Source organism: Melanotaenia boesemani, chromosome 23 (assembly GCF_017639745.1).
Source record: "Melanotaenia boesemani isolate fMelBoe1 chromosome 23, fMelBoe1.pri, whole genome shotgun sequence".
NCBI classification, from domain to species: Eukaryota; Metazoa; Chordata; class Actinopteri; order Atheriniformes; family Melanotaeniidae; genus Melanotaenia; species Melanotaenia boesemani.
The window spans coordinates 680,272-694,953 of NC_055704.1; the positions used below are offsets into that span (position 1 = coordinate 680,272).

General features: G+C 43.8%; 2 protein-coding genes across 3 annotated transcripts in view; one reads left to right on the plus strand and one right to left on the minus strand.

Annotated features, from left to right (window-relative positions):
• Nucleotides 1–1,838: 1,838 nt before the first annotated feature.
• Nucleotides 1,839–5,907, plus strand: ndufa5 (NADH:ubiquinone oxidoreductase subunit A5). Its single transcript, XM_041976887.1, has 5 exons — nt 1,839–1,928; nt 2,862–2,906; nt 3,027–3,143; nt 3,213–3,278; nt 5,726–5,907. The coding sequence occupies exons 1-5, from the start codon at nt 1,908–1,910 to the stop codon at nt 5,825–5,827; spliced, it is 351 nt and encodes a 116-aa protein (XP_041832821.1). The 5' UTR covers nt 1,839–1,907; the 3' UTR covers nt 5,828–5,907.
• cog5 (component of oligomeric golgi complex 5) overlaps nt 5,908–14,682 on the minus strand; it is a 57,350-nt gene continuing 48,575 nt past the window's right edge. The window contains exons 16-22 of one of the 2 annotated variants that reach the window (XM_041976849.1): nt 14,611–14,673; nt 13,810–13,913; nt 13,379–13,616; nt 13,217–13,293; nt 12,917–13,043; nt 12,757–12,836; nt 5,908–6,152 (exon numbers count right to left, since the gene is read on the minus strand). In XM_041976849.1, the coding sequence (XP_041832783.1) occupies nt 6,026–6,152; nt 12,757–12,836; nt 12,917–13,043; nt 13,217–13,293; nt 13,379–13,616; nt 13,810–13,913; nt 14,611–14,673 (816 nt within the window). In that variant the 3' untranslated portion in view covers nt 5,908–6,025. Of the gene's footprint in view, nt 6,153–12,756; nt 12,837–12,916; nt 13,044–13,216; nt 13,294–13,378; nt 13,617–13,803; nt 13,914–14,610; nt 14,674–14,682 lie in introns of both variants that reach the window. The other variant, XM_041976848.1, reaches the window with a different exon arrangement.

The window sequence follows — 14,682 nt, forward strand, 5'->3', positions numbered from 1 at the left end:
AGATTTTCGGTTACTGGATTTCCAGCAGTTTTCTGAGTGTCCGGCGTTTAATCTCAAGATCCAGCTCCATTCCTTGGAGCTTTCTCTTTTTGAGTCAGCTTTTAACATCTGCCAGCTCTCTCTCTCTCTCCAGGTGCCCTGAATAAAGCGTTCTGACAGTTTGTGAAGTCTGTAAAGGAAATGTCAGTTAGCACAGCAGGATTTGTGCATAACGTAGATGTACTTTAGCCAATACTCACAATGTTACCAGGCCGCTTAGGAGACTGTGCAGCATCCGGGTCCTGCTACACATTTTCTATTAGCACAACATCACTGACTTCATATCCTTCATGGAATAAATAAGCAGGCCAATCCCATAAAACTGACATGCCTCAAACCTTCTGGACTCCATGACACAGTCTCCTCATCTGCAGACGTGCATTCTGCAGCTGCAGATGTGCCTTCCTCCTGCCGTATACATGCAGCGAGAGGACTTGGATTAAGATTTCACAGAACATACCAAGCCTGTGATTTGGAGACACTGTACTAACCGGATCATCTTCTGGTGGCTCCAAAAGTGTAATTGTGTTCCCAGGCACTGCAAGGTTATCCAAAGTCAGACACTATATTATATTTGATTGTGTTCCATGTGCAGTAGAATTGCAGTACTTTGTGTACCTTGTATGAAGCAGACAGTTTCTGTGGCTGGGACAGAGTCAGTTATTGTCCCTCCCTGGATCCCCTCCATCACTGGCCTCCCTTTATTTAAATGGAGGCCAGTTCCTCTGCTGGAGTCCCATCCTGGCTTGGTGGGCCGCCCCCTGTGCCAGTTCTATAGGCCTTTTTTTAACTGCTACAATCATACAGACATTGAACATGTCAGCAGACACCTCATCTATTCACCTCATTTGTTCCCGGTTATCTACTTTGGAGTCACTTACCAGCCTGCAAAATGTTCTTATATTTAATTTTTTCTTGCTGCCAGGTCCTTTTATGGCCAGACAGGTTTGTCCTTTATGAAGGACAGAAAGATAAAATAGATAAAAACGTTACATGAGGAAAATAGATTAAATGACACATTGTGGATAATTGTTTGCTCTACATTTCCTGAGTAACATGCACCTGCTTGTCACTCTTAAAGTATACAACAGTTAGTGGATTTGAAAAGTAACTCCTTTTTTGTAGCCTAATTATGACAGTTCCAGTGGAGCACTGTTTATTAATTGTACAGTTTTTGACTACTTACGCATTGAGCCGGTGAGCTATTGTCTGCCAGGCTCTCTCGCGTTCTTTACTTATGGCATTGGTATTGCCTTTTTTCCTTATAATATCCTTAACTTCGTCAGAGAACTCCGTCAGGAGCTGTTGTTCAGCGGCCGTGACGTAGGACGCGCGACTTTTATTCTTTTCCCCATCGGTGATTCTGTGAGCGATCGCGAGGTCTGCTTCAGTATGCCGTGCACACGCACTTATCCCAACTATCTTCACCTGGCTTAACCTAGCCGCACCTTCTCATCCTGGCTCAGCAAACGTGCAACCAATTAAGCCAGGATAGGCCGCGCAAGCTAGGTCAAGCTGGGCTTGTTTAATTATCCTGGATTTCTTTATTCTGGTTTCGTGCAATACCCCTCAGGTATGGTTGTAAAGCTGTTTTCTTCAGCACCTGTGACTCGCTTAACTTTCGAGCAGTTCAAAACACTGCATCACAGCTCTTGATTGTTAAAGTCACGAATCCTGAACAATGTGGAAATTTTTCGAGAGAATGTTTGACAAATGACTTCATACAGACGACTCGAATGTTTTGTGATTCTTTTTTGTGTATATTTTATGGTAACTATTTCTTAATAAAGCTTCTGAAAAAAAAAAAACCTCTGACGTCATATTTAGTGGCCGGAAACAGTGAACGGGCTTCGTGTCCGCTGAGCAGAATGGCCGGGTTACTGAAGAAGGTACGTATGGAGGTCATTTATCTGTTCGAGTTCTGGAAGTGAAGTCGGGTTTTGTATGAACCAAGAGCAGGAGGAGACGGTCTGAACTGGGTTTTCATCTGGTGGTCTAACCGCTGGACGCTGCGGTAGCAGCTAATAGCTGCTAATAGCAGCTAGCTAACACGGCTAACAGGCTGAGACTGTTTACTGTCCCGAGTGTCCGCTGCTGCCTGTTCAGACATGTCATCCAAAATGAAGCAGTTAGTTTAATGAGTGAGCTTTCATCTGGTCTCGGTGTGTTATGGTTAGAAAAGCTTCACTGTTTCTCGAGTAAACGTACCCCACAAGTGGGTAGAAAAAAAGAAAAAAAAGTGTCAGTTTAAGGGTCAATAAATGAAAATGTACATTTTAAACCTAAAACTTCTATTCGGTATTCAGTTTAATTCGTTGTTACAAAAAAAAAAAAAAAATCACATAGAAACCAGGAATTTATTTTACGTTCTGTACGTCTCTTCACTTAAAATAAACTTCAGACAGTGGATTAAAAGCCGTTTCTGTTGTTATACATTTAGACAAACAAGACATGAATGACATCCCATAAGAAGGAGCCGTCAGCTGTGAAATGCCTGAGCTGAGCTTCATGCTCAATCTGTAAAATGGATAACTGGTTGTTTACTGACCTCTGAGTCATGGATCCAACCCACCAGAGACCAGCAGGAAACACAGAAGATGTTCAGACTTGTTTTCTGGTTGTTTTGTTTCATTCAGAGATGGAAGTGAGAAGCAGGTCTGCCAAGACTTTACTCACAAAGTCCGGCAGAGCAGCAGTTTTCAGCTTCATGAGCCTCATCATGAGTTTTTGGTATGAAGCAGCGTCTGTGGTCACAGACATGGACGATGATGGCCTGGTTTCCACTGCAGATCTAATGACTTTCTCCTCTGCTTCCCCTCCAGACGACTGGCCTGGTCGGCCTGGCGGTGTCTCAGAACCCACACGAGGTGAGCAGCTCCTCCTTAAATCTGTTTATGTTGCAGACCCGATGTTCTGTAACTGAAGCTGAGGACGGTGTTTCTCCCCGTTATCTGAGAACATGAACTGATCTGATGCATTTCTCTCAGCGTCTGAGGGTTCTTTACTCGAAGATCCTGGCATCCCTGCAGACCATGCCGCAGGACGCCGCCTACAGGAAGTACACGGAGCAGCTGGTCAGCGAGCGGTTCAACCACGTGAAAACGGTCAGTGGAAGCAGGAGGTTGAACCAGGAAGGTTTCAGGAGTTGGCTGAATGTGTTTGTGTGTTCACAGGAACCCGACGTGGAGACGCTGGAGAAGAAAATCAACTGCGGTCAGATTGAAGAAGTCATTTTCCAGGTAACTTCCTGTTCCCAGAACCAGCTCAGCACACACAGCAGGGCACTCATTTATCTTGCACACAGATTTGTTCATATTCTAGTGTGTGAGAACTTTTTCATGCCAAGTTTAGAACTTAGGAAATGTCCTTAAATACAGAGACCGAGCATTTGATGTCACAGCAGCTTTTTCCGCCATGTTGGGGGCACCTGACTACAGTGTCCATCTCCATTTTCAGCTTTCTCTCTTAAACTATGAGTGTGTCTCAAACCGCGCACTTACATGAGTGCACGGATAGGTAGTGTGTAGGTAGTTTGTAGTGTGTAGGTAGTGTGTAGTGTGTAGGTAGTGTGTAGTGACTGTATCGTGGGTAAGTGCTGATCCAAATTGAGCACTAACGTTCTGAACTTACCGGTAGTGACGTACCAGATTTTGACGGTGATTCTTCTGCTGCCTTAATTTACAGAATGAATTTCCAACTCTTGATTTTACTTTTACTCCTTACTTAACTCCACCTGTAAACCTTGTCGCACCTCTGGCTGCACATGAAATAGAAGGTATGTTTATTTATTTTACCCTCCTTCATGCTGCCTAATAACAGCGCCGCTTCATTAATATACTTTTTTTAAGTTCGTCCAAAATCCAAAATCACGTTAACATACGTGTGTTTGCATGTCATCATACTTTTATGCTATTAAATGCCTTTAAAAGGCCTCATTAGTGAAACAAAGAACCGTGGCCTCCACTGTATTAATCTATCTCAGTAGATAACAATAGAAACCATCAGCACACGTTCATGTGTCTTTGCATGTCTCCCCCATACCTGTCAGTATAAAGTGTAAAACACTAATAAAACAGCTTTTAAATAAGCAAAGATATCTTAACTGAATTAAAGTACGTTACATTATACACGTGTTTTCTTTGGTGTTTACACTGATACCTTCACGTCTGGCACCAGGAAACCGATTTTACTAGAAATCATCATTTAAAATATGAAATGCAGTAATGAAGACGCTAAAACAGGGACGCAGAAAACATTTTATTTAAAATTTTTATTAAAACATTTCTCTCTTGCCGCCTCCTCTTCTCCACAGCAGCGTCCTGGCCCGCAGGTGGTAAATGCCTCAGTGCCACTGCTGGCTCGGTGGTTTGATGCCACAGTGACCTACGGTGAACACACAATGGCAGTTTATATAAAAGCAAACATTATTATGTACTTTATGGGTACTTTGCAGACTCTTATTTAAAGTGATGTACAATCAGCTACGGCTTAGTCAGCGTTACCATGGAAACGGGCCGGTTCTCTAACCAGCGGTGTTTCCTAATCAGTTTTCAGATTAAGGACCATTTCGTTTACGCCAGAGACCCCGCAGTGCTTCATCTGGAGGTTCAGCCATCATGAATAAACTTACGGAACCTATAGCATTAATCATTTTTAACACTTATAGCCCATCTACATCCACGAAATCGGCTATAAAACTGCTAACATTTACGTTGCTAACTCTACTGCAGCCTCCAACAAATGATCAGATCCACAACTGTCATCAGGGATAGAAGAGATAAGAAGCATGCTGCCGTTTATATTAGAATTATGATCAAATATCTTCATACTTACAACAGTAGAAAATAACCTCCGCCTGAGTCGGTACCGCTGAGTGGGTGGCTGCCAGCTCTGAAAAACTGGTTGAAAGTCCCTCCCCCTCCGCTACGTCAGCAAGATGGCGTCCGTTTAGTGTGTGTAGTGTCCATCGTTTCGCACTAGATTGTTGGCCGAGTTTAGGGCAGCATCCGGGTACTTTCAGTGGTTCTGTGTCAGCACACTAAGCACCTAAAGGTAGTGTTTGAAGTATAGAAGTACGCGGATTGGGACACACCCATGTTTAAAACACATCTTTAACATAGAATCCAACATGGCGGATTCTGTAGCAGCTGAGATTTGTGTGGTACCTGCAGAAATACAAAATACTATCAGAATGTCAGAGACTGTGAGCAGGATGAACGTGTGGATTTATCAGCTAATTATTACTGTACAACAACTGGCCTCTAAGGATGTCACGATTAATTCATTTCCCCATTAATGACAATATTAAACACCACAGTTACTTATTCACAGATTCCTCAATATCGTCTTTTTCCATAAAAGATAATTTCTGAACCATGACGGCGAACCAGAGCAAGTTGTAAACGGAAGAAAGTTATTCCATGTATCAGACGGGTTGTCCTGCAGCATCCTTTAAATCAGGGCTTTCAATAAAACGTAGACAAACTTAAGGAGCCAGTCTGGGAGATCATAATGAGTATTTGGATGGATGGACGGACTTTTAAACGAGTTAAATGACATACATGACTCATGTGAAAAAGACCTGATGAATGGCGGTCAGAATCAGGTGAGGAGGAAGCTGACCGAACACGCTTCTCCCCCGGTGTTCATGTGTGTATTAAATCAGGTCATGTGTGTTCTGTGACAGGCGGAGTGTGAGCTGGCTCTGTCCAGGAAGATGTTGGACTGGAAGCCATGGGAGCCGCTGGTGGAGGAGCCTCCACCCAACCAGTGGAAGTGGCCCATCTGAACCGTCATACTTTCGGTGTGTGTGTGTGTGTGTGTGTGTGTGCTTCTAATCTAATGAATAAAGAAAAGTTCTGCTCAGAATTCCTGTTTTTTTTGTTGCCTTTATTAAAATCAATTATTTATTATGAACCGATCCAGACGAGTCTTCATGTAGTGTGGACAGAAGTGGACCCTGGTCCAGATGTGGGTCCAGTCCTCTTCAGGCTTTGGCCTCCTGTCCACCACTGCTGGCTCTCTGTAACAGCTGGAGCATGATGGGATAAACCGGAGCGAACTCCTTTCCCTGCCGGGCCCGGACCGACTGGACGTAGGCCTCCAGAGCTCCCCTGAAAGGAACATAAGTTTAAGAAAAAAACAAGCCGTTTGTCCTCAGTAACAACCGAACACCTCCTTCATCCATGTACCTCTGGAAGATAGTGTCTTAGTACCTCATTTTAAATTGTTTCATGCTTGGACAGCTTCAGATCCACGGTGACCTGTTCCACAGTCTCACCCCAATAACGGAAACACAACAACCTTTCCTGACTACGAGTTAAGGGGATATTAAAGTTAATTTTCCCCCTTAAATTATAATTTCCCTCATGAATAGTGAATAATTTCTGTTTATTTCTTGGTAATTATTTTTAGCTTTGAACATTATTTGGATTATTTGATATTTTAGGCACAGTGTCAGTAAATTTTAGTCATTTTGACAGGAGGAATAATGAGTTAGTGTTCCCGATGGCCAGCCTTATGAATTATCCATGGTGCCGTTTTGTGAATGGTAGTCAGCGGCATAGGGACGTGTTGTAGCTGTTGCCCCAAACCTCAGCACAGCGTTGTAAGTACGGTGAGACGAGGGAACCGTAGAGTACGGCGTGATTTCTGATCCAGGACCTTCTTAGCTTTGCTTATTATAGCAATACTTTAGTTTAATATGGGATTTCCAGTTAAGTTTGCCATCAGTGATTACACCCAAAATTTTATTTCATTACCTCTCTATTTCCACTCCGTCTATTGTTATTAATAACAGTGTTTCATTTGCATTATTACCAAACAGCATTACTTAAGTCTCAGATTTAATGACAACCTGTTTGTTGAACCATTTCTTTAGATTGTTCATTTCGGTCGTGACGTCCTTCTGTAATTTTTGTAAATTATCCCCAGAACAAAAAATATTTGTCATCAGCAAACAACACAAAAAGCAAGACCTTAGAAATACTACATATATCATTAATGTACAAAATAAAAACTTTAGGGCCCAACACTGACCCCTGGTGGACACCACAAGCAATGTCCAAACATGATGAGACACAAACACCCAGTTTTACAAACTGTTTTCTCCCACATAAATAACTTTCGACCCAATCCAGCACTATTCCCCTGATACCAGTTTCGTAATTAATATTTTGTGGTTGATTGTATCAAAGGCTGCTTTAAACCCCCGCAGCATGTTGCTTATGGTCGACAGCGTTTGTGTTTCCTCTGTTGCCTCCATTGTTGCCAGTGATGCTGATCTGTTTGACCGTATTTTATGTTTATCTAAAAATGAGTCCAATCTGTTATTGAAGAGTTTTTCCAGTTTTTTAGAACATTGTGGTAGTACGGAGACGGGTCTATAGTTATTAAACTGTGTTTGTCTCCAGCCTTGAACAGGGGCATGACTTTAGCAAATACACCAGTTTGAAATGATAAATTAAAGAAGAAATGCTAAAAAACATATCCACATCATTACAGTTAGTGGAAGGTTTGTTCTTACATTTCATAACAACATCCAGAATTTCCTTTTCATCCACTGCTTGAAGAAACAATGAAGGATTTCTCTCAGTTAAATGTTCATCTGTTCCTGAATCTGGTCAGGTCCTACACTAACAAAGTGTTCATTAAAGTTATCAGATACCTCTTTCATATTGTAATTTTCAATGTCGTTATCAATGAAACTATCGTGTTTGGAACTATTTCTATAATTTTATTTAGTATTTTCCATATTCTTGCGATATTATTGTTATTATCCTCTAATATCCTCTTATAGTAATCCTTTTTATATTTATATTTTGCCTCTTTCATTCTTTCTTATTAAGTCTCTGTAAAGTCCATTTTTCCTTTTCCAGGCATTTCGTAGCTTTCAGTGGTCCATGGGAACTTGACATGTGCTACTTTCCTGCTACATTTAAGAATCGAACACTTATTATATAACGAGGAAAATATTTTTAAAAACTCCTTTTCTTTTTCTCTGTATATTATGTCACACTGGCAGATGGTCACTAATGTAATTGATTAACACCCACAATTGCATTATTGTCAGTTAGGCCAGGGTATTGTTAAGAAGACAAACGGGGGTGGAAATGGCGGAAAACAGGGAGGGAATGGCAGAAAACGGGGATGGAAATGGAGGAAAACGGGGATGGAAATGGAGGAAAACGGGGATGGAAATGGAGGAAACAAGGATGGGAATGGAGGAAAACAGGGGCGGAAATGGAGGAAAACGGGATGGAAATGGAGGAAAACGGGGATGAAATGGAGGAAAACGGGGATGGAAATGGAGGAAAACGAGGGCGGAAATGGAGGAAAACGGGGATGGAAATGGAGGAAAACGGGGATGGAAATGGAGGAAAACGGGGACGGAAATGGAGGACAACGATGATGGAAATGGAGGAAAACGATGATTGAAATGGAGGAAAACGAGGGCGGAAATGGGGGAAAACGGGGATGGAAATGGAGGAAAACGGGGATGGAAATGGAGGAAAACGGGGATGGGAATGGGGGAAAATGTGGATGGAAATGGAGGAAAACGGGGACGGAAATGGAGGAAAATGGGCGGAAATGGAGGAAACAAGGATGGGAATGGAGGAAAACAGGGGCGGAAATGGAGGAAAACGGGATGGAAATGGAGGAAAACGGGGATGAAATGGAGGAAAACGGGGATGGAAATGGAGGAAAACGAGGGCGGAAATGGAGGAAAACGGGGATGGAAATGGAGGAAAACGGGGATGGAAATGGAGGAAAACGGGGACGGAAATGGAGGACAACGATGATGGAAATGGAGGAAAACGATGATTGAAATGGAGGAAAACGAGGGCGGAAATGGGGGAAAACGGGGATGGAAATGGAGGAAAACGGGGATGGAAATGGAGGAAAACGGGGATGGGAATGGGGGAAAATGTGGATGGAAATGGAGGAAAACGGGGACGGAAATGGAGGAAAACGGGGACGGAAATGGAGGAAAATGAAAACGGGGGCGGAAATGGAGGAAAACGGGAATGAAATGGAGGAAAACGGGGATGGAAATGGAGGAAAACGAGGATGGAAATGGAGGAAAACAGGGACGGAAATGGGGGGGGAAACGGGGATGAAATGGAGGAAAACAGGGACGGAAATGGAGGAAAACGAGGATGGAAATGGAGGAAACAAGGATGGGAATGGAGGAAAACAGGGGCGGAAATGGAGGAAAACGGGATGGAAATGGAGGAAAACGGGGATGAAATGGAGGAAAACGGGGATGGAAATGGAGGAAAACGAGGGCGGAAATGGAGGAAAACGGGGATGGAAATGGAGGAAAACGGGGATGAAATGGAGGAAAACGGGGATGGAAATGGAGGAAAACGGGGATGGAAATGGAGGAAAATGGGCGGAAATGGAGGAAAACGGGGACGGAAATGGGGGGAAAACGGGGGCGGAAATGGAGGAAACAGGGACGGGAATGGAGGAAAACGGGGACGGAAATGGAGGAAAACGGGGACGGAAATGGAGGAAAACGGGGATGGAAATGGAGGAAAACGGGGACGGAAATGGAGGAAAACGGGGACGGAAATGGAGGAAAACTGGGACAGAAATGGAGGAAAACAGGGGCGGAAATGGAGGAAAACGGGGATGGAAATGGAGGAAAACGGGGACGGAAATGGAGGAAAACGGGGACGGAAATGGAGGAAAACGGGGATAGAAATGGAGGAAAACGGGGATGAAATGGACGGGGATGGAAATGGAGGAAAACGGAGACGGAAATGGAGGAAAACGGGGCCGGAAATGGAGGAAAACGGGGACGGAAATGGAGGAAAACGGGACGGAAATGGAGGAAAACTGGGGATGGAAATGGAGGAAAACGGGGATGGAAATGGAGGAAAACGAGGATGGAAATGGAGGAAAACGGGGATGGAAATGGAGGAAAACGAGGATGGAAATGGAGGAAAACGGGGGCGGAAATGGAGGAAAACGGGGATGAAATGGAGGAAAACGGGGATGGAAATGGAGGAAAACGAGGACGGAAATGGAGGAAAACGGGGACGGAAATGGAGGAAAAGTGGGACAGAAATGGAGGAAAACAGGGGCGGAAATGGAGGAAAACGGGGATGGAAATGGAGGAAAACGGGGACGGAAATGGAGGAAAACTGGGACGGAAATGGAGGAAAACAGGGGCCGGAAATGGAGGAAAACGGGGACGGAAATGGAGGAAAACAGGGATGGAAATGGGGGAAAACGGGGGCGGAAATGGAGGAAAACGGTCATTGTCCGGATCTATATCCTGTTCCTCATCCATGATGTTGTGATCATTGTATTGGAATACTTCCAGCTTGAATTGATGATATTCATTTATCCTCTGCGTGAAGTGACTGAACCCCAGATGTAGAGTGAATTCCATCGTTGTCATAGTTTAGTCCTGTTAGTTACCTCGGAGTCCAGAGCAGGACACTACGCCGATATTTGTTCCAGTAGTTAGACTGGATTCTGTCAGTCACTGTAATTTTTCCAGTTGCTCAACGTTCCTGATGTAAATTACCTTGGCTTCCTCGGGGGATCCAATAAGTTTAATGACGACTTTACGGTCCAGGTGTTCTGGATTTTATTCTGCTTCTTGAGCTGACATGCTTTTCCGGCCATGTCAGCATTGTGTTTGGCTAGGTGCTCTTTTATGAAAACCTCTGTTCCCTTTAACTTTTTGTTTCAGAAGTGTATTCTTGTGTTTTCTATTTGTGAATCTCAGGAGTGTGGTCGGTCTGTCACTGACCTTTCTCTTTTGCAGAGGGTGACATGCCTCCATGTAGTTCCTGTTCATTTTGATTCCTTTGGATTGGAGGAAGCCAATCACCTGCTCTGTGGAGTCTGAGTCAAGCTCATCAGACTCCGCCCCCGTCACTCCTGGTCACAGCTCAAGAGTAAGACCGGGGTTTATTTTGAAACCAGTGATGACCACGTCATTGAACCGAGTATACTGCTCCAGGTCTGCGACTCGGCTTTCCAATGACGTGATACGCTTTTCTTTTTTTGGTATTCAGCCGCCGTAGAGCCTTTACTCCCTCATCTAGATCCAGTTGCTTTTTTGCTGCTTTGGTACAGCAGACACTTCCTACGTTATGAAGTCAGGAGCCTTTTTAATATCATCCACTTCCTCAGCCATCGGATTCTTCTTTGCACCCATATCATCAGATTTTTTACCACAACTGTCACAATGTAATTATTCACCAGTTGTCTGTTGGTTGCTCAACCGCCGACGTGTCCGCAGGAAAGTTGAGTTGGAATGTGTTACTGGTTTGTAAAAATTATTTTAACTGGCATACCTTCACCTGTGAAATGCAAGTCGGAGGAACAGTTTCTTTCTTCTTCGGGACTGACCCAGCTTGCTTAAAGTTATTGTAGAACTTCACGTCTGGAAAGTGAATTCAGAGACCTGCTCCTTCAGGCACTGGCATCTGAAACCCTCAGGCTTGGGGAAGGAGATTTCTAATTCTTTGTAAAACTCTGCATTTCGCTGTTGTTCTCTATCAAGGATGGCAGTTACAGTTTTTCTTTAATTGTAAAAACACCTCCTTTCCCATCTCCTCCTGCGTCCACTAATATCACGCCATCTTTGAAATAAACTGGTCACATGAGCCCCTACGTCCTGTTTGGGGATGTGTACAGGCAAAAAATGTGTTTCAATTACACTTATGTAATATCCGTCTATATCGACACGTCTGAAAATCCACCTCATGAGAGCGTAAAGCGTTTTATCGATATGTGAGAGGTTTTTTGAAATGTAGGTGTTTCAATTACTGTTTTTTTATTGCGATATTTAGGTTTTGCGCAGTTCTGGGGGGTAATGGAAACGTACCTTACGCCTTTAAATGAGTCTAGTAGCGGTGTTTATGACGAGCCTTGCGGGAGCCGGTGCAGAAATGAAAAGAACTGGATACCCGTTTCTGCACATTATGCTTCAGAAAACTGACATGCGCCACCAGAAAAAGAAAGTTTTTACCCGGCACGAGGTATGAATGACGAATCACGTTCATAAAGCTGCTTTTTCTTTTGTTAAACTTTAGCGCAAACGTTGCAGCTCATCGCTATGCGCCTCTGCGCTGCGCCACTCCCTCTCCTGTTATTCCATGAATAATGTCAGGACTGTCTTTGTTCATGCATAAGTATCTAAAACTGCTTTGCTTGTGTTCGAACTGCACCGGGGCTGTCGGGAAGCCGTGTTTTTTTCCTAAACGTGTGCTATCAAAGGTCGCATGAACGCATATATATGTGCTCATATTAGTGCAAGGTAGCAGTCAAAAATATGGTTACTGCCAAAAACATGCTGCTACTACTGTGTGCAGTAGAAACATCTCACATAGGGATGGAAGTTATTACTGAGCCTCTTTTGAAAATTTGGCCTGATCTCTGAGAAGCTGATTTTGGGCATGTAGGTCACAGTGATGAACCAAATCCACAAGAAATACTTTATCCTTCTTATTTGTGAAGATTCTGATAGTGGTCTTTTTAATTAGCTTTTAACTAATCACTAGTTGTTTTAGTTCTCAGTACAGAGAAGTAATAAAAGACATATAAACAGTTTGATTTCTTCCTTTTTTGGGGACATCCTGAACTGAAACGATTTCTTGTATCAGACACATTTGGTGTTAATTTATTTTATTCTTTATATGTTGAAAGTAAACAACTGACTGACTGATTTACTGACTGATTGATTGTTCTGACCTGAAGAGGCTGAGTCGGTCTCTCTCAGACGGATGATCATCCAACCACTGGGAGTAACGGGCGATGGACCACTCTGCTCTCTGTGAGGGGCAAAGTAAAGGCTTAGTTTGATGGATGCCATGATATCTCTCTGTGTGTGTGTGTGTGTGTGTATACAGGCCTGGTGAGGAGACTTGAGCTCAGGGGGGGCTCTGCTGAACAGGAAGTGGATCAGAGTGCTGTAGGGGATCAGCTCACCCACAGCTGGACTGCTGGCGATCAACTCGCTGGTCTGAAACAGCAGAGGCCTGGAACACAGCACACACCATGGACTAGGACTGCATCCAGGGCAAGACCCAAGGTCAGATCCAGAACAAGATGCAGACACAGGAGCTACCTCTCTCTATCATGTTTCTGACCCTGAGGTTACCATGGAGACACCTCAGCATCAGATCTTGGTTCATTAAAGCAGCAAACTGACCTGAAGGAGCGCAGCATCCGGTACGGTTTTCCCAGATCCGACACCCTCCGGCAGAGAGGAGCCACCGCCATCTCCATCTGACACAGAAACACATGCAGTCACACGATCGTCCATACCACCAGAGCGGGCTCGGCCGCCAGAGCGGGCTCGGCCTCTCCTCACCTGAGCGAAGTCGGCAGCCAGCCTCATCTTGCCGCCATCGCCCAGCGGCCGGAGCAGGCTGGCATGGCGGAGGAAGAGCTGGATGGCTCTCTGAGCGATGGACTCGGTGTTCTCGTAGATGAAGTCCACACACTGGAAATGTCTGAAATAGTCGGCCATGACTCTGGAGATGAAGCCCTGCAGCTCCTTCATGTACAGAGAACACGGGACGTCGGGTTTATCGGAGCTGGACAGCGGCCTGGAACACACACAATGACGTTAACGTGGAACCAACACACCAGTGGAAACTAGTTTCATAAAGCAGACTGGTTTGTCTCATCAGACCAGTTTCTGCATCCTCTATAACTGTTTTGAGCTTCCAACAACTTCCAGATAAACTTGTTTTTATGTAAATAAATTCAGACGTTTCAGTGGGAGTGGCTGATCCTGACCCTGAGAAGTCCTCCTGATGAAGAGTGATGATGATGGCCTCGATGGAGTCGCTCACCGACTGCAGCAGCGGCTGAATGGCGCTGCCCATCAGCACCTGCAGACCCTCAACACAGACAAGAGCCACAGCCTCCCTGTTACCATAGCAACACTCACCAGATCACATGACTGATCTTCAGCTGGATGTGTGAGCAGGTGTGTGTGTGTGTGTGTGTGTGTGTGAGAGAGAGAAATGATCAAACTATTTAACATCAGTCCAAACAATTTAAAAGCAGAACAATGAATAAATATTTATTCATTTATAAATAATAAATGAGTGACTGAAAATTAATTAGACAAACGAATAAAGAAATAAATAAATTAATAGTTAAATGAAAGGATGATCGACTAAACCAAGATAAAAGTTGATTAACTAAATAAATTCATGAATGAACATAAAACAAACACATGAATCAAAAAACTAATTAAAAATAATTGAATAGATAAATTAATGAACAAACTAATAAACAAATGACCAAACAAACAATGAATGACCTGAATAACCAGCTAATAAACAAATACACAAAGAAAAGAATCAACGAACGGGTGAAGAGTAACAACTTAACAGGTCTCACGTTTCCTGAATGACTTGGAGAAGAAGTCGACAGAATAAGAATCAGTACCGAACAGTAAATAAAAACTGAAGGTTGGACCAAAAACTGAAAAATAAAACGTGTGGATCTTTATTGTTTTTCAGCGCTGCTTCTCTGCCTGCTCCGCCCTGTTGGAGCACCAGATGATCAGAGGGAGGGTGAGTGTGATACCTCCAAAGAAGAAGACAGCGCCTCTACAGCAGCCGGCGGACTCGACCCCAAACCTGAAATGATCTGAAAATC

Coding starts and splice junctions, on each gene's coding strand:
- ndufa5 (XM_041976887.1), top strand. CDS start 1,908: ATGGCCGGGTTACTGAAGAAG. Junction 2,907..3,026: donor TGTCTCAGAACCCACACGAG/GTGAGCAGCTCC, acceptor CATTTCTCTCAG/CGTCTGAGGGTTCTTTACTC. Junction 3,144..3,212: donor GGTTCAACCACGTGAAAACG/GTCAGTGGAAGC, acceptor GTGTGTTCACAG/GAACCCGACGTGGAGACGCT.